Source organism: Lepus europaeus, chromosome 13 (assembly GCF_033115175.1).
Source record: "Lepus europaeus isolate LE1 chromosome 13, mLepTim1.pri, whole genome shotgun sequence".
Lineage (NCBI taxonomy): Eukaryota > Metazoa > Chordata > Mammalia > Lagomorpha > Leporidae > Lepus > Lepus europaeus.
Genome location: NC_084839.1, coordinates 35,675,787 through 35,694,131, shown reverse-complemented (window position 1 = coordinate 35,694,131; position 18,345 = coordinate 35,675,787). Strand labels below are relative to the sequence as shown.

At 38.0% G+C, this 18,345-nt stretch overlaps 1 protein-coding gene across 2 annotated transcripts in view; it reads left to right on the top strand.

Annotated features, from left to right (window-relative positions):
• Positions 1 to 18,345, top strand: part of MAP4K3 (mitogen-activated protein kinase kinase kinase kinase 3) — a 206,656-nt gene that overhangs the window by 95,438 nt on the left and 92,873 nt on the right. For both annotated transcript variants that reach the window (XM_062209309.1, XM_062209310.1), the window contains exons 4-6: positions 7,295 to 7,359; positions 16,426 to 16,481; positions 17,054 to 17,101. In XM_062209309.1, coding sequence (XP_062065293.1) covers positions 7,295 to 7,359; positions 16,426 to 16,481; positions 17,054 to 17,101 — 169 coding nt within the window. The remainder of the gene's footprint in view (positions 1 to 7,294; positions 7,360 to 16,425; positions 16,482 to 17,053; positions 17,102 to 18,345) is intronic.

Here is an 18,345-nt window from a genome sequence, read left to right as displayed (position 1 = left end):
GATCGTTCTCTCCCTTTTTTATTCTATCAGTTAGTATTAGCAGACACTAGTCTTATTTATGTGATCCCTTTGACTCTTAGACCTATCTGTGTGATCAGTTGTGAACTGAAGTTGATCACTTGGACTAGTGAGATGGCATTGGTACATGCCACCTTGATGGGATTGTATTGGAATCCCCTGGCACATTTCTAACTCCACCATTTGGGGCAAGTCCGATTGAGCATGTCCCAAATTGTACATCTCCTCCCGCTCTTATTCCCACTCTTATATTTAGCAGGGATCACTTTTCAGTTAAATTTAAACACCTAAGAATAATTTTATTTATTTGAAAGTCAGAGTTAGAACAGAGAGGGATCTTCCATTAATTGGTTCACTCCCAGATGGCCCACCCCATTTGTTTTTTCTTTAAGCCAACATTTCTCACCTTTAACTCTGTTGACATTTTAGACCAGAGACTTTTTTATGGTTGAAAGTTGTCCTGTGCCTTGTAGGATTCCAACTTTTATCCCTGTCCACTGTTTGGTGCCAGCAGCACCTCTCCCACACCACAGCTGTGACTGGTGTTTTATTGTGGGGCAAAACCTCTGAGTTAAGAACCACTGCTTTAGGCCGGTGCCGCGGCTCACTAGGCTAATCCTCCGCCTGCAGTGCACTCCGGGTTCTTGTCCCGGTTGCTCCTCTTCCAGTCCAGCTCTCTGCTGTGGCCCGGTAAGGCAGTGGAGGATGGCCCAATTGCTTGGGCCCTGCACCACCATGGGAGACCAGGGGAAAGCACCTGGCTCCTGGCTTCAGATCAGCACAGCGCCCCAACCGTAGTGGCGGGTGAACCAACAGAAGGAAGACCTTTTTCTGTCTCTCTCTCTCACTAACTCTACCTGTCAAACAAACAAACAAACAAATAAAAAAAAAAAACACTGCTTTAGGCAAAAACTTTGGTGAAATTACAGATACCTCCATACAACAATATTGCTAGAATGTTTTCTACAGAACATTAGTTCCAAGGTTCGCCAGTGAGTATTTTGTTTAAAAAAAAAAAGGATATTGGGGCCAACGCTGTGGTTGGTTAAGCGTCCATCTGGGGCACCAGCATCCCATGTGGGCTCAGGTTCAAGTCCTGGCTTCTCCACTTCCTGTCCAGTCCCTGCTGATGGCATAGGAAAGCAGTGGAAGATGGCCCAAGTGCTTGGGCCCCTGCACCTGTGTGGGAGATCTAGAAGCGGCTCCTGGTTCTTGGCTTCAAATCAGCTCAGCTCCAGCCATTGTGGCCATTTAGGTAATGAACCAGTGAATGGAAGACTTTCTCTCTCTCTCTCTCTCTCTCTCTCTCTCTCTCTCTCTCTCTCTCTCCAAATCTGCCTCTCAAGCAAATAAATCTTTTTTTAAAAATGGATGTATAAAAATAACAGTTTTGGTAAATGGTGAACAAAGCAAAATTAGAGAAGTTTTATTTCTTCCTCTTTCTCCCTGTCCCAGTTTTTCACATCCCTCTTTGTTTTTCCCTTTTCCTCCTCTTCCCACCTGTCTCTCTTCCTATCCTTCCTTTCATTCTGTTCCCTTCTTCCTCTTCTCTGTCCATCTTTCTTCCTATTCTCTACAAGACTTCTCAGAGCCTTTACTACACCAGTGGCCTTACTAATTTCCAAGAAAATGCTAAGAAAGTACTATTTCTGAAACCACTTTAACTGTACAGTGGTTTCTTTCTGGAAGCATACTTCACATAGGAGTGCTGTCCAGTGGCCGACACTTTGACCCTCATTATTTCAGGCGAAGCAGATGAGACGGGTTACCTAGACCATTTGGAATGCGGTAGTTTTTGCGTGTCTCTTTAAAAATGAACCAAAACATTTAAACTTTGGTTCATATTAAATTATTCATTATTGAAACATCTAGCAGTGATTGACCTGTTTATCTTTCATATTGATGGTTAACGTTGAAGTTCAGTGACTTTGCTGAGTATGTGGTGTAGCTGTTGCCAAGTGCTTTAGTCAGTGACACAACAGCAACAAAGCCCTGTGATCAGAGAACTCCAATGTGAAACAGAGGTAGCAGCCTTGTCCCAGGGAGGGTTCATTAGTGTTCTGGTTTCTAGAAATTGTATAGAGTTGCTGATTCTTAGTGAACTTGGTTGCATTTTATTTTCCTGTTTAAATTATGTTGTACTTAGGAATAATATATAAGTAGTTATACTTAGTTTATTAAACAAGTTTAAATCTCTGATATGTTTTTAAAGTATGGGAGGATTAAAAAGTGTGTTTTAGAAATTAAAGATTTTTCAGATCATTGAAATAGGTATTAGGATTTTGTTTAGTAACATCAACTCAAAAGGCTTAAATAGTAATGTTTTATTTTTCTATTTTTCTATTCCTAGTAAAATAGATAATTTTACAAAATAAGAAAAAAAGAATTCTAAGGATTCATTGGGTCAGGAAATCAATATTGATAACATTGAATATTTACTTCAGTAGCTAATTTTATTCTAATTCAGTTATCTAGGGACAAAGATTTCATAATTTTGTTGGCATGCATAAAATGGTTTTTTGACTCAAGTTCTTTCCTATTAGACAGATGGCTTGGAATGACCCAGTGCAGATTTATCACAAGAGAAAAATTCATGGAACAGATGGAAGTCATTTTTCTAATAGACTCTGACTAAGCTTTTTTGATAATATCAGACTTTAACTAAATCAGATGTTATAAAAGTAAAGTATTTTAGGTGTCTTAAAAAGTATTAATATATAGTGCTGCTTTTTTTCTGCCTAGATAGTCATATAGTGTAAGTAGAAAATCATATATTAAGCAAGGGAAGGACAAAGCATAAATAGACCAGCTTCAGAGTAGTATAATATTGGGATGTGTAAGAAAGCAGAGATCTCGTTTCTTGTTCATAGTTTTAAGATGAAAGAGAAGCCAGCCTTGTGGTATAGCAGATAAAGCCACCAGCTACGACATTGTCGTCCCACACGGGTGCCGATTCGTGTCCCAGCTGCTCCACTTCCAATCTAGCTCCCTACTAATGGCCTGGAGAAAGCAGCAGAAGATGGGCAAGTGTTTGAGACCCTGCTACCCACGTGGGAGACCTAGAAGAAGCTCCTGGCTCTGTCTTCAGCCTGGCCCAGCCTGGGTTGTTGTAGCCATCCCGGGAGTGAAACAGCAGAAAGAAAGAGCTCTCTCTCAATATCTATCTCTCTTTTTCTCCCTCCCTCCCTCCCTCTCCCTATTTCCCTCCCTCCCTCTCTCCCTCCCTCTCTTTTCCTCCATCCCTCTCTCTATATATATAACTGACTTTCAAATAAATAAATACATCTTTTTAAAAAGACTGAAAAGGATAACAAAGCTTATTAGTAAGATGGAATTGAAGCACAGGATAGGTGAGAAGGTAATTGTAGAGCAGCTAGACTCTTTAAATAAATTTAAGCTTTTAGATTTATGTAAATTATATCTCATTATGCTGAAAATTTAGCAAATGTGATTGTCATCTGCCAATGAGTATCTTTTGACAAATAGAGAATGTGCCAATGATTAAAGATCAATTTGCAAAGGACAGGGAGCGATAATTTCTAGAAAATAGAGACTGTTAAATTTGATGTCCACAAACAGAATAAATTATTAATCAGGTTACCAGTGAGGACATTTAGAAAAAGAATGTTGAAGAACATGATTTTCATAAGAAGTCATGCCAAATCAATCTCAAGTCTCTTCTGCTGGTTTTTCCTTTAAAAAGATGATTTTGTTTATCTACACCTTTGTTGAGTTCCAGGAGCAATTTAAGATGACTTTGTAATTATACTACCAGATAAATTACAGCAGGAAAATTCAGCTTACATTTATTGTGTTCTATTCTAGGTCTTTTACTCTAAAGTTTACCTGTTACTGTTGTTTCATGGGCTCCTAAGTAGACTCCCAGTCACTCACCTGGGTTTTTTAAAATGTGTGAAGTGCCAGATGCCTGTTTCTTATTCACTTGGGGTGGCTGTTTTACATGAAAGACTCACTGGTGGCAAATGTGAAAATATTTTAGAGCAGTTTTCCAAATATTTTAGTTTTAGAATCCCCTTTATTTGATACTCTTTTTTTTTTTTTTTTGACAGGCAGAGTTAGACAGTGAGACAGAGAGAGACAAAGGTCTTCCTTCCATTGGTTCACCCCCCCAAATGACTGCTATGGCCAGCGCGCTGCACCAATCCGAAGCCAGGAGCCAGGTGCTTCCTCCTGGTCTCCCATGCGGGTGCAGGGCCCAAGCACTTGGGCCATCCTCCACTGCCCTCCCGGGCCACAGCAGAGAGCTGGACTGGAAGAGGAGCAACCAGGACAGAATCTGGTGTCCCAACCAGGACTAGAACCCGGGGAACCGGCGCCGCAGGCAGAGGATTAGCCAAGTGAACCGCGGCGCCAGCCTTTATTTGACACTCTTAAAAATTATTGAGGAGCCAGCACTGTGGCGTAGCAGATAAAGCTGCCGCCTGCAGTTCCAGCATCAAGTTCCGGCTGCTCCGTTTCTGATCCAGCTCTCTCTATGACCTGGGAAAGCAGTAGAAGATGGCCCAAGTCCTTAGGCCTCTGCATCTGTGTGGGAGACCTAAAAGAAGCTCCTGGCTCTTGGCTTCAAACCGGTGCAGCTCCCACCGTTGTGGCCAGTTAGGGAGTGAACCAGCTGATGGAAGATGTCTCTCTCTCTCTCTCTCTCTTTCTCTCTCTCTTTCTCTCTTTCTTTCTCTCTGCCTCTGCCTCTTTATAACTTTGCCTTTCAAATAAATAAATAAATCTTTAAAAAAAGATAAATCAGAAATTGTCACATCAGCTATTAGGCATCAGTTTCACTGTATGTGAATTGTAGATTCTGGGTGGCTTCAGGTTTCTTCTTTTGAGCTTCACAGTCTTCAGCTTTACCCTCTAGAACTGTGATACCCTGCTACTCCAAACTTTAAGATAGCTGGCTTTTGCACTGTGATAGAGCATCTGCCCTTGTTGCATGCTTCATATATACCCAACCACGTAGGGTCACTCCTTAGGTCTGGCTAATCCTGCCACCACCACTGTGTATATGTTCCTGTTCTGATAACAGCCACTTAGCTTTTTCATGCACTGTTCATGCAACACTCAGAGTAGTATTTGATTCCAGCCATATTTTAAGAGAGACACTGATAGACTAGCGACTATCCAGATGAAAATTAACTAAACTGAGGAGTCCACAAAAGAAGCATTGTTTCACATTGTGACCCCAGCCTATTCTAGCTTTATTTCCTGCCATTATCTCTTCAGGCAGCCCATTCAACTCACATTAAACCCTCAATCTCTCAAATGTGAAATCTTCTTTCAAGTTTCCATTCTTGGCTGTATACAGCTAAGCAGGGTACAACAAATGGAATTCTCACTAATTAATTACTTTGAAGGGTGTAGCTACCATTTTTTTTTTGCACTTTTGTTCTGAAAGTTTTACAAATCATTATATTCAGGCATTTTATCATCCTTTTAACTTTTGTTCACATGTATTTTCTTGTGTAGATTTGAAAATTACATGCCAATTTTTTAATACTATAGAATAAACTAGACTTTTTAAGAAAAAAAATGATGATAAAATATATATTGTAAAGAAGGGATGCCAAGAAATTTAGTAGATACCTTGAATAAGATGGCTTATGTTTTCAGCAAAATGTCTTTATGTTATGAGGCTGTAATGTGTGCTTTATTGAACTAGAACTTAGTGAATTTAGTGAATGGTTTTCACAGATGTACAGATGATGTCCTATTTGTAGATAATTTGGGGGAATGGAGAAGTAGATACATGGAATATCATTATTAGAATATTCATTTATGTTAATAGTATTTCTGTTCTGCTATATAGTGGCTAATATATACTGTGGTAAAACAAATATAAATTGCTTATACTTTGCAGTGGAAAAGTCATTACATCTTTGCATTTAACAGTTTTCTGTTTATCAGGTATAGACATCTGGATCAAATCTTGGAATTTTGAAAAACAAAGAATATGCCTTAATAAGTAAATTCTTGCAACTTAAAAATTTTAAAAAAACATTTCCATTCTTTTGCACCGATCCCTTCCCTCTCTTTCCCTGTTAAATTCCTACCTTAACTTCAAGACTCAGTTTAGATGTTAGTCTCCTCCCTAAATCCTCAACTTGATGTTCCTATGTATTTTCATCTCTGGACTCTCAAAGTATATTATATGTGTCTAAATTATGAATTAATCAAGTTAGAATCTAATTCAAGGTTCAGCACATCTTTTCTATAAAGGGCCGTAAAGTGTTTTAGGCTTTGTGGATGACACAGTCTCTGTCACAATTAGCCCACTCTGCTGTTTTAGTGCAAAAGCAACCATAGGCAGTACATAAGGAATGCATGTAACTGAGTTCCAGTAAACCTTTTGTATGTGCACTAAAGTTTGAATTTCATGTAATTGTGACATGTCAAGAAATACTTTTAATTTTCCCAGCCATTTTAAATTATAAAAGCCATTCCTAGTTTCTAGGGCTATACCAAATCAGGAGGAAGCAGGTCAGATTTGGCCCCACTGGCTTTATTTTACTGACCCCTGATCTAATTGATTTGTTGATTCTTTCAGTCATTTTTGCATTTAATTGTAGAACAAATATTCATTTGCTGGGTGTTCTTGAGGTGCTGTGAAGGCAGTAGTGAGATAGAGAGAGATGTAATGAAAGTGGCATAGTCCAAGTTTAGAGGCTTTCTATCCCAGCTTTGTCTCCCTAGAATAGCACATTTCCTCATCCATTTTAAGAGATGAAGTAATGAGTGATTGAACAAAGGAATGTGCAAAGAAATAAGCTGTATAAATCTCTGCCAGTTATTTCTCCAAAGGCAGTGATAATATCTTAGAATTTGAGTGTGAGAGAGAAATGCTTTCTAGAGACAATTGAGTGAGATAATTTTGGAGAAGCTGGTTCCATCTACATGAGGGTAATGTGCATTTTGTCTCTTGTTGAGAAGTACACTTGGAAGTGTCCTTCCATTTTTTGTAATGAATTTGAATAGATGAATAAACTGTAGAAGGGAAGTTTTTAACTAAAGGGAAATATTATTTGAATGTGATTGATGATAGCTTCAAATGATGTATTTTAAGTATTAAAACCTTGGGTTCAATTACAGTAACACGTTATATTAAGCAATTTGGTTACTTATAGAGAATTGTTAGCTTTTTCTAGATTGTATGTTGCATATATGTAGCTTCTCAAAGTTATAGCACACAACCTTCAGATTCTTGTTATTTCAAACAGCTGTAATCATAAAGATATAATGCATTCTTATTTTCTCTTAATAGGCGAGATAAACTTTGGATTTGTATGGAGTTTTGTGGAGGTGGTTCTTTACAAGATATTTATCATGGTAAGACCAAAGTGATATTCTATAAAATATAAATACAAATGGTTACTGTATTAAAACATTAACATTTCTTAAGGAAAGAAAGCTATGTTAATGATTTACTAATTCTGAAGACATGTCATAATTAGTTCCAAATTTCAAACTCAGACCATGTAGAAATGTGAAGGCCCTGAAGGCTAACACTAAACAAATAGAATTATACAATTTTATACATGATACATGATTAGTGTTCATGCAAAAATGATTGATTTTGCTGTAATATATTCAAGAAGCATCAGTTAAATGTTTATTCTCTTAGGACTAAACTTTGAGGAATTCAAAAATGATTGAAACAAGTTTTCATTGGGGTCTAATGGAGGATATGATAGAGACTAAAGTAAAATTTGCTTTAGAAATTTACTTCTTTTCTTTCCCTTTTCTGTTCTGGTTCTGTTGATGGATTATTGCTGCCAATCACAGGGGAAACCTGTTCTTTTGCTGGAGGTGTGATTTTTGATTCATATAAAAAATAATTCATGATACTAATTTTCTAAGAAAATAGGAAAAATTTTCTCTTTCTTGTAGAATTTGGGCTCATATTCTCTAGTATACATCCTGTTAAGTAATTTGGGGGACTGATTATAACAAAACAGATGTTGAAAGACTATTTGGATTGAAATTTTACTGTTTCTAATTACAATTCATTTCACTGTTATTGTCTTAGTATAGGTTTTACTTAACATAAAGAAGTACATAATAAGCTATTAATGTGCTAGTGACTATAGATGAAATAAGAGCGGCAAAGTTTTAAAAGGACCTGTTCCTGAATACGTGGCTCTCTTTCTCTATCTATCTCTCTGTCTTGATCTCTCTCTTACACTCTCTTTCTCCCTCCTTTCCTTCTTCGCCCCTTCCTTCTGGTCTGTTGGGTGTCTCCCAATAAACCCTTTCCCTTAAAAAAAAAAAAAAAAAGAAAGAAAGAAAGAAAGAAAGGAAATGATGGGTTTTCTGGAATTTAGAAAACTAAATGAGGAAAGTGAGCTTTAAGTTGGTCTTAAAAATATAGGATAAGATGAGCATTTGGCCTAGCCATTAAGATACCAATTAGGATACCCATGTCCTACATCAGAGTGTCAGCATTCAACTTCCAGCCCCAGCTCCTAATATGAGCTTCCTGTTAATGTAGACCCTAGGAAGTGGCCGTGATGGCTTAAATGATTTGGTTCTGCCAACTTGTGGGAGGCCTGTATTGAATTCCTGGTCTCCAGAGACATTCCTTCTTCCTGTATCTCTCTGCTTCTCAAATAAGTAAATAAAATTTTTTGAAAGTAGTTAGATTTTGGTAGAAAGACGAGGAAGAACTATATTCTAAGAGATGAAACAGTAGTATGGTGACATGAAGGTATGACACCTGGGTAATCTTGTTGGTCTGAAAATATGTATTTGAGGCGTGGGGTTAGATAAGGAGAGCTACATTTTTGTTTTATATAAAAGAATTTCCTTCCTGATTGTAATATTTTTTCTTAAGTCTGGCTATTCTTTAGAGAAATGTTTTTAATAGTAGCATCTTTATTTCAAAGGTTCCTTGAAACTTGAGAGATATTTGTCATTATTTTCCATTGCCAAACAAACAGTATTTCTGAAGGCTTGTAATTTCTATGTATAATAAATTCAAAAAGATTTTCTAAATTTAGGTTAATTTCTCAGCTCTTATTTCCTTTGCTTATTGATTTAATTTCCTTTTCGCTGAAATTTTTCCAGCAGACTCTTGGTGATAAGCTCAGTGTTTTCCCCTTATTTTTAAGTGGGTGTAGATGATATTTTCCAGGTTGATAAATATTTTCTTACAGCATTTTGGAGATTTTGTGCCATTGGCTTCTGACTTCTGTAGTTATTGAGACCTTCTCTCCACCTGATTATTGGTCCTTTGCAGGTGATTGCTTTGGTCCCTTCTGTTTAATTGCTTTTCATGTTTTTCTCTTCATTTGTGATGTTTCTAATGTCTAAATATAGACTTATTTTTACTATGCCTACATAGGACTCAAAGTACCTACCTCTGAGAATTTGACTGTTTATCAAATCTGGACAGTTATCAATTACTGTATCTCTGATTATTTTTTTCCCCCAATCTCTCTGGTCATTGCTCTGGAATTTTACTGAAATGTACATTAACTGTTCACTGTGTCACTTAAACTCAATTTCTTCTTTCCTGCGTTTAAGTTTTCATTCTTTCTTTTACATCTTACTTTATAATGCATGTACTTTTCTAGTTTTTCTCAGATTGTTTACTAATTCCACCTGGTATTTGTGATTGGTGTCTGATTCTGCTGTCTTCACTAAGAAGGAAGAAAACCAATTTAGTTACAGAAATAGATTGTCATGATTGTTACCATTACATTTTAAATAACTGGAGAAAGTAAAAAAATAATAACTTTATTAATAATTGTTTATGCTGATTGGGATCTGGGTCAGTGACAGAAATTACAGCTGTTTGGTGCCCTGTGTTTAATTATTATTATTATTATTTTTATTTGACAGGCAGAGTTAGACAGTGAGAGAGAGAGACAGAAAGGTCTTCCTTCTGTTGGTTCACCCCCCAAATGGTCGCCACGACCGGCACACTGCGCCAATCCGAAGCCAGAAGCCAGGTGCTTCTTCCTGGTCTCCCATGCAGGCACAGGGCCCAAGCACTTGGGCCATCCTCCACTGCCTTCCCGGGCCACAAAAGAGAGCTGGACTGGAAGAGGAGCAACCGGGACAGAACTGGCACCCCAACCAGGACTAGAATCTGGAGTGCCGGCACCACAGGCGGAGGATTAGCCTAGTGAGCCATGGCACCGGCCTAGTTATTACTTTGAAAAATGCATGCTGAGGATTTTTAAAAAGATTTTAATTATTTATTTGAGAGGTAGAGTTACAGACCGAAAGAGGGAAAGACAGAGAGAAAGATCTTCAATCTGCTGGTTCACTCTCCAAATGGCCGCAATGACCAGAGCTGGGCCAATCCAGAGCCAGGAGCTGCTTCTGGGTCTCCCAGGTGGGTACAGGGACCCAAGCACTTGAGCCATCCTCTACTCCTTTCCTAGGCCATAAGCAGAGAGCTGGATAGAAGTAGAGCAGCCAATACATGAACCAGCGCCTATGTGGAATGCCAGCACCCAGGCTTAACCTGCTGTGCCACAGTGCCAGCCTCTGTGCTGGGGATTTACATGCTTATTCAAAACCACAAATCTTACCTGTGTCTCTCTTTTAGCTGCACCCAGGCTTTGTCATTATATGGGGAACAGAGTAATATCCTAGGTTATTGGTGCTTTTGCAGGTTTTGTTTTTACAGATGTTAAAAAGTCATATTTTGATCTGTTATGCAAAATTTGTAAATAACCTCCCTTTGGTGTGATTAAGGCCCATATTTCCTATTATTTTTTACTTATTTAAAGTGTCCTTAAATTAATTTTGACATTTTATTTTACTACTCTTACTACTCTGTACTTCATATGATTTTTTAAAGTTTTGTGGGTTTTTTAAAAAGATTTATTTATTTACTTGAAAATCAGAGTTACAGAAAGAGAACACTCTTCCATCTACTGATTCATTACCCAGATGACCACAATGGCAAGGGTTGGATGAGGCTGAAGCCAGGAGCTTCGTCCAGGTCTCCCATGGGGGTTGCAGAGGCCCAAGTACTTGGGCCATCCTCCATTGCTTTTCCCAGGCCATTAGCAGGGAGCTGGATCAGAAGAGGAGCAGCTCAGACACAAACCTGAATGCCGGCATTGCAGGCAGCAGCTTTACCTGCTATGCTATGACACTGACATTTAAGTCTTCTTATAAAGGGGAAATGTATTAGTTATCTGTTGGTATGTAATAACTGACTGCAGAATTTGGCAACTTAAAACAACAACATTTATTATCTCTGAAGTTGTGAGGGTCAGGAGTTTGAAAACGACTTGGTTGGATGACTTTATAACGCGTGGTCTGTCATCAAGCAGCAAACAGGCTCTCAGCCTGGGTTGCAAGTCATCTGCAAGCCTGACTCAGGCTGCAGAATTTACTTTCTGTGTGGTTCACTTAATGTTGACTGAGAGGCTTCATTCAGTTCCTGTATGGCTGTTGGCAGGAGATCTCAGTTTCTCGCTATGTGGATCTGTGTAGGACAACTTGAGTTCTTCATGGTGTGGCAGCCAGCTGCCCACAGAGCAAGTGATCCGGAGAAAGCAAGCAGGAAACTATAGAGCCTTTTGTGATTGTCATCTCCTAAGTTGCATACTGTCACTTTGGCTGTATTCTGTTCTTTGAAAGCAACTCACTTAAGTCCAGCCCACACTCAAGAAGGGAATTTACCCCTAAATAAGAGGTACCAAAGAATTTATGGACATATTTTTAACTGCCATGGTGGGAGAGGCATATTTTGAATTTACATTTTTTTCACAAGCTCTTTCTCTCCTCTTTTTCCTCCAAACTTTTTCTGCTTTTTGAGCAACTAACATTAGAACCTTTTATTATTCTAATAAAAATAAAATGTATTTTTCTCTATTTTTCACTGTACACTTTTTTCTATTTAATATTGTCCTTCAACAGATTTCCAAATTTTGTTACATTATTTATGGTGAATTATTTTCTCACCTGTTTTGTAATGGTGGATTTTGAGATCATCATGGGGCTTTTCAGTGAGATTTCCATATGAACTTTGAGTATATATCCTCCCAATTGTGTTTTTTCTGAGTCCTCAGTGAACTCATTGTTCCCAGTTTGAATCTTAAACCTGAGTGAATAGGCCTGTGGTGACAGATTCAAAGAAGAGACATTTTCCTCCCTGTCCAGATCCCAAACCATTGGTCATGTCTTCTGCTTATGTATTCTTTTAAATAACACTTTAGCCCCTTGAGGGTCCTAGTTTGATGTGGGCCTTTGACTTTTCTTCTGCAGACCTGGGACCTGTCTTCTGTGTCCACATAGGATATGGAACAAAGAACCCTAGCTTCTTAAAATTGGCCTTCCCCAAGAGATAGTTATTAATCGCTCACATTGTCTTAACCGGGAGCTTAGCTAGGCATTTGAAAGGTTATTTACACAACTTTCCCCTAGGCCTTCTTTTCAGGGTTTTCAGGTTATCTTGTATATCATGTTGTAGCAGAAATCTCAAGGAGGCTTCTTACTGAGTGACAGTAGATTTAGAAGCCACAGAAATTTGTTATATTTATCTTCAGATATTTCAACCTAGTCATGTCCTCAAAAGTTTCTGAATGAAATAAATTTCTCTCTTCCATGATTGTAAAATACCACAAGTACTCTAAACTAAACATGCATACAAAGCTATTAAGAGTACCCTCTAACAGAGGATTCTATCATTTGAATTTAATTAATTCAATTTCTAGAATAGTCTGCCACCTAATGTTTTTCTGTATTCTGATTTGATAAGAAAAAAGATAAACTACATAAATGTTTTCCATAGCAGATAGATTTGTGCTGTTAGAATGCCTAATATTGGCCAATTTATTTTTTTCAAAGATTTACTTATTTAAAAGGTAGAGATACAGAGAGGGAGAGATCGAGATCTTCCATCCACTGGTTCACTCCTCCAAACGGCTGCAATGGCCAGCACTGGGCCAGGTGAAAGCCAAGAGCCTGAAACTCCATATGGGTCTCCCACATGGGTGGCAGGGGTCCAAGTACTTGGGCTGTCTTCTGCTGCTTTCTCAGGTACATTAGTAGGGAGCTGGATCAGAAGTGGCTCAGCCAGGAGTGGAACTGGCGCTCAGAAGAGATGCTGGTGTCACTGGTAGCAGCTTAACCCATGACACCATAATGCTGGTCCCCTAGACTGGGTAGTTTATTTCTCACATCTCTGAATGTTAGGAAGTCCAAGATCAAGGTGCTAGCAGACTCAGTGTCTAGCCAAGACATATTTCTCATAGATGGCACCATGTACGTATCCTCATGTGTCAGAAGAGTTAGAAGGGAAAAAAGAGTTGAGCATTGCTTTTAGTGCCATTCATAAAGGAGAAACCCTTGTGACTTAATTTCCCCAAGTCCCTATCTCTTACTGCTATTGCACTGGAGATTAAATTTCAACATGACTTCAGAGGTACACAGATATTAATATCTGTGTGTGTGTGCAATACATACACTTACTACCAGAGTTTTTTGATTTGGTGATGGTATGAAAACAATACACATTCGGTGGGAACCTTGCATTGAATTTTGAATTTTTGGCCTTTTCCTAGGGTACAGATAATGCAGCACAGCGGGCAGTGGTAATGAGCTGCAGCTCCCAGTCATGCAGTCGCAAGGTTAAACAGCCGAGATTCTACAGTGCACTGTGCTGCTCTGCTGTCGTGTTCAGTAGGTTAGATGTATGCTATGCATTTTTGACTTAGTGTATTTTCAGTTTAACCATGGGTTTATGAAGACAGACCCCATTGTAAGTCGAGTGTGTTTCATCAAACATCTGCATAATATCATTGGATAGATTACAGACCAAATTTTTGATATTGCTTATTATTGAAGATAATAAGCATTCTAGATAAGGAAAATATCTTTACTTTCCAAATTGTACTTTTGATTGGGATTTCTTTTTTATAATGAACTTACCTGGGTCTTCAAAAAGTTCATGGGAAACGCATGTTATGAAAAAACTATGCATAGATTTAAAAATCTTTCACACCAATATGAACTTGCTATTTAATTCCATTTTTCTAGAAACTCTTTGAAATACCCTCAAACATTAATTTTAAAACTACAGAGCTCCTGGTTGCCCCTCTTCCAGGCCAGCTCTCTGCTGTGGCCCGGGAGTGCAGTGGAGGATGGCCCAAGTGCTTGGGCCCTGCACTCGTATGGGAGACCAGGAGAAGCACCTGGCTCCTGCCTTCGGATCAGTGCAGTGTGCCAGCTGCAGCGGCCATTGGAGGGTGAACCAACGGCAAAGGAAGACCTTTCTCTCTGTTTCTCTCTCTCTCACTGTCCACTCTGCCTGTCAGAAAAAAAAAAAAAAAAAAAGAGCTAATACTTCTAGGGAAAAATACTGATTGAAAATTGACCTTAATATATGTTATATATCTTTAAAAATTTTAATAGAAATTAGCTAAGCCCCTTGGATTCTTTCTTCTAGCATTTAGGAAATGATGTTGGATTAGTAAGGTAGAAGAATAAAAATATAATTAATTTCAGTAAATATTTCAGCCATTCATTTTGTAATCATTTGTTGAGCATCTTTTTTTTTTAACTTTTCTTTAATAAATATAAATTTCCAAAGTACAACTTTTGGATTATAGCGGCTTTTCCCCCCATATCCTTCCTCCCACCCAGAGCCATCCCATCTCCCATTCCCTCTCCCATCCCATTCTTCATCAAGATTCATTTTCAATTACCTTTATATACAGAAGATCAACTTAGTATATACTAAGTAAAGATTTCAAGTTTGCACCCACACAGATACACAAAGTATAAAGTACTGTTTGAGTAGTAGTTTCACCGTTAATTCGCATAGTGCAACACATTAAGGACAGAGATCCTACATGGGGAGCAGGTGCACAGGGACTCCTGTTGTTGATTTAACAATTGACACTCTTATTTATGACGTCAGTAATCACCTGAGGCTCTTGTCATGAGCTGCCAAGGCTATAGAAGCCTCTTGAGACCACAAACTCCGACATTATTTTGACTGGGCCATAGTCAAAGTGGAAGTTCTCTCCTCCTTTCAGAGAAAGGTACCTCCTTCTTTGATGGCCCGTTATTATTAGCAGATACTAGTCTTGTTTATGTGATCCCTTTGATACTTAATCCTGTCATTATGATCAATTATGAACTTAAACTGATCATTTTGACTAGTAAGATGACATTGGTTCATGCCACCTTAATGGGACTGAATTGGAATCCCCTGACATGTTTCTAGCTCTACCATTGGGGTAAGTCCGAGTGAGCATGTGCCAAACTGTGCATCTTCCCCCTCTCTTATTCCCACTCTTATATTTAACAGGGATCAGTTTTCAGTTAAATTTAAATGACTAAGAATAACTGTGTGTTAATTAAAGAGTTCAACCAATGGAATTAAGTAGAACAAAAAAAAATACTCAAGGGAATAAAATAGTAAGTAGTTCCTTGGCAGTCAGGACAGGGGCTGGTCAAGTCATTGTTTCTCATAGTGTCCATTTCACTTCTACAGGTTTTCTTTTAGGTGTGCTGAGCAGCTTTTCTTTGGCAGGCACTGTACTTTTTTTTCATCTTTGAATGGTTAGCTTGCTCATGAGCAGTGGGTTATGTTCTCTTTTATTTATTTATTTCCGTGTTATTAGAAAGGCTGAGAGAAAGAGATCTTGCATCTGCTAGTTTATTCCCCGTATACATGCAACAGCCAGAGGGGCCAGGCTGAAGCCTGGAGCCTGCAACTCCATCTGGGTGTCACATATGGGTGGCAGGGACCCAACTACTTAAGCCATCATCTCCCTCCTAGGGTGCACATTAACAGGAAGCTGGATGAGAAGCACAGTGGCCAGACTTGAACCCAGCACTCCGATATAGCATGCTGGCATCTTAAACTGCTGCACCAAGTGCCTGTCCTAGCCACTGTTGCAAACACTGTAGATACAACCATGAGCATGTTAGATGAAAAGAAATAGGACCGGTGCCGTGGCTCACTTGGTTAATCCTCCACCTGCAGTGCTGGCATCCCATATGGGCACCGGGTTCTAGTCCCAGTTGCTCCTCTTCCAATCCAGCTCTCTGCTGTGGTCTGAGAGGGCAGTGGGGGATGGCCTAAGTGCTTGGGCCCCTGCACCCGCATGGGAGACTGGGAAGAAGCTCCTGGCTCCTGGCTTCGGATCGGTGTAGCTCCTGCCGTAGCAGCCATTTGGGGGGTGAACCAACGGAGGGAGGACCTTTATCTCTGTCTCTCTCTCTCACTGTTTATAACTCTACCTGTCAAATAAATTTTTAAAAAAGAAAAGAAATAAAAACTGTGCCCTCGTGGAGCTTTTGTTTTAGTAGAATTGTGTAGGAACATTAAGTTTGTTGATTCATGAGATTGGTAAAACTTTGTCACTTAAAAAGTAATCATTGACTAATTTTATTGATATGAACCTTCTTCTCTTATAGTAACTGGACCTCTATCAGAACTACAGATTGCGTATGTTAGCAGAGAAACACTACAGGTAAATCAAATACATATTTAACAAGTAACATTCTTTGTTGAGCTAAATGTTTAATTATTGTATATTACCTGTTAAATAAAGTACAGATTAAATAATCTATATTGATAGACTACTGGAGATTTTTAATACATTTTAAAATTTGTAATAAGTTCAGATTACAGAGATTTTAAAGTCTAAATATGATAATAACAGCTGAATTTCAAGCACTGTGGGTTTGTTATTGTGTATTTTCATTTTTCTCCTTATGTCAAAGAAAGGCTGGAAAGTTAAACATTATTGTGAGAATTGAAACTCACTCTAATACTAATTGGATATATGCTTTTTAAAGTTGTTTTGAACTTTTTGCAGAGTTTATTGAGAATTACTTGTCTCAGAAAAATCTTCCTCCAACTGAGTTTTATTTGCCTTCCTCATTTTCTTGATTCTGTTGTCTTTAAGAGTATTTGCTTACAATAAGTTAATAATTATAAATAGAGCTTTGATAAGGAAAAAAGAGAATGTTATCACTTGATTGTGTAAAAATTCCGATGTGTGCTGCTGATAAAATCTTGTTAATTTTTTTTTAACTCTAGGGATTATATTACCTTCACAGTAAAGGAAAAATGCATAGAGATATAAAGGTATACATTATATTTTTTGCTTCTTTTTTTAAAAGTATATTTTAACCTGATAATCTCTTCATTTTTAAACACTTTGATCAAATCGTTAAGCAAAGTTTGTTTGTTTTGATTATTTAATTTAGTAAATTTTTTATATGAAATATGTTTTTATAATAAAAATTAGAAGAGTTGGTTAATTTTTATAGCAGCTTTGGTTAGACAATTCATATACCATAAAATTTACCCTTTATAAATGTCTAATATAGTGGATTAATGCTTTAGTAACTCATTTTATTTGTAGTTATTTAATTGTATATAGCAACTATGAAGTTACAATTTTTAGTTGAGCTTCATGCTTTGATGCTATTAAGGAAACATTAATAGTATATCAAGATGTGGATATATTGTCCCTCACATTCTTGGTCGTCGTCATTCGGGTGGCAGATGAGAGCAGCTACACTGGACATGCCAGGATTGGCTTAGGGATCAAGGTGCTTTAGCAGCACTCCTGGGGGTATTTCTAAAGACATTACCATCTCCCCAATGTGGATGCTTTCTTCTTCTTTTATTTATTTTTCCTATCCTTTCTTCCTTGTTCAACATCGTGCTTACTTTATTTTCCCCTTCTGTTTTCTGAAGTTAGCATAAAGTATCATAAGCTTTCTGGAGGCTGGAGACTAGAGTGGATCAACTTGATTTTTAAGTCTCTGACAATTGACATGGACTCCCTCCTCAGAAAATGCCTGTTGCACATTCTCTCAAATTTTCCTTGACATTTCAGTGGGCTTTTAGATCATCTGCTGAGATTTCCCTGTATTTTTCATAAGCTACTTCAAATACACCAAGAAAAAATTTTGAACTTGAAATATAAAGAGACCAAAAGAAGATGAGTAAATTAAGAAAGGTTCTATGTATTTGGCTCTTAGATAATCTGAAAAGGTTGGTAGATTTTTGCCAGAAAATGGAGACTGGAGTGTACCCCAAGCAGAGAGAACAATGTAAACAAAGATACAGAGGTTAGATAATATCAGACTATTTTAGAGAACATAAAAGTGGGTCTGTAACATTGAAGAGAAGAAAATGTATGACTATGTTAGGAGCTGGGGTTGGCTAAGTAATTTAGTGGTTTGTTATACATTTTTTCTGTGTTATTCTTCAGAGTTTGGTCCTAACTGGGTAGATTGTGACCATCACCACTTCTTATACCCTCATCTGATTATCTCCCCTGTACTTCACTGCTTCCATTGTTGAGTGATTCTGTAGTC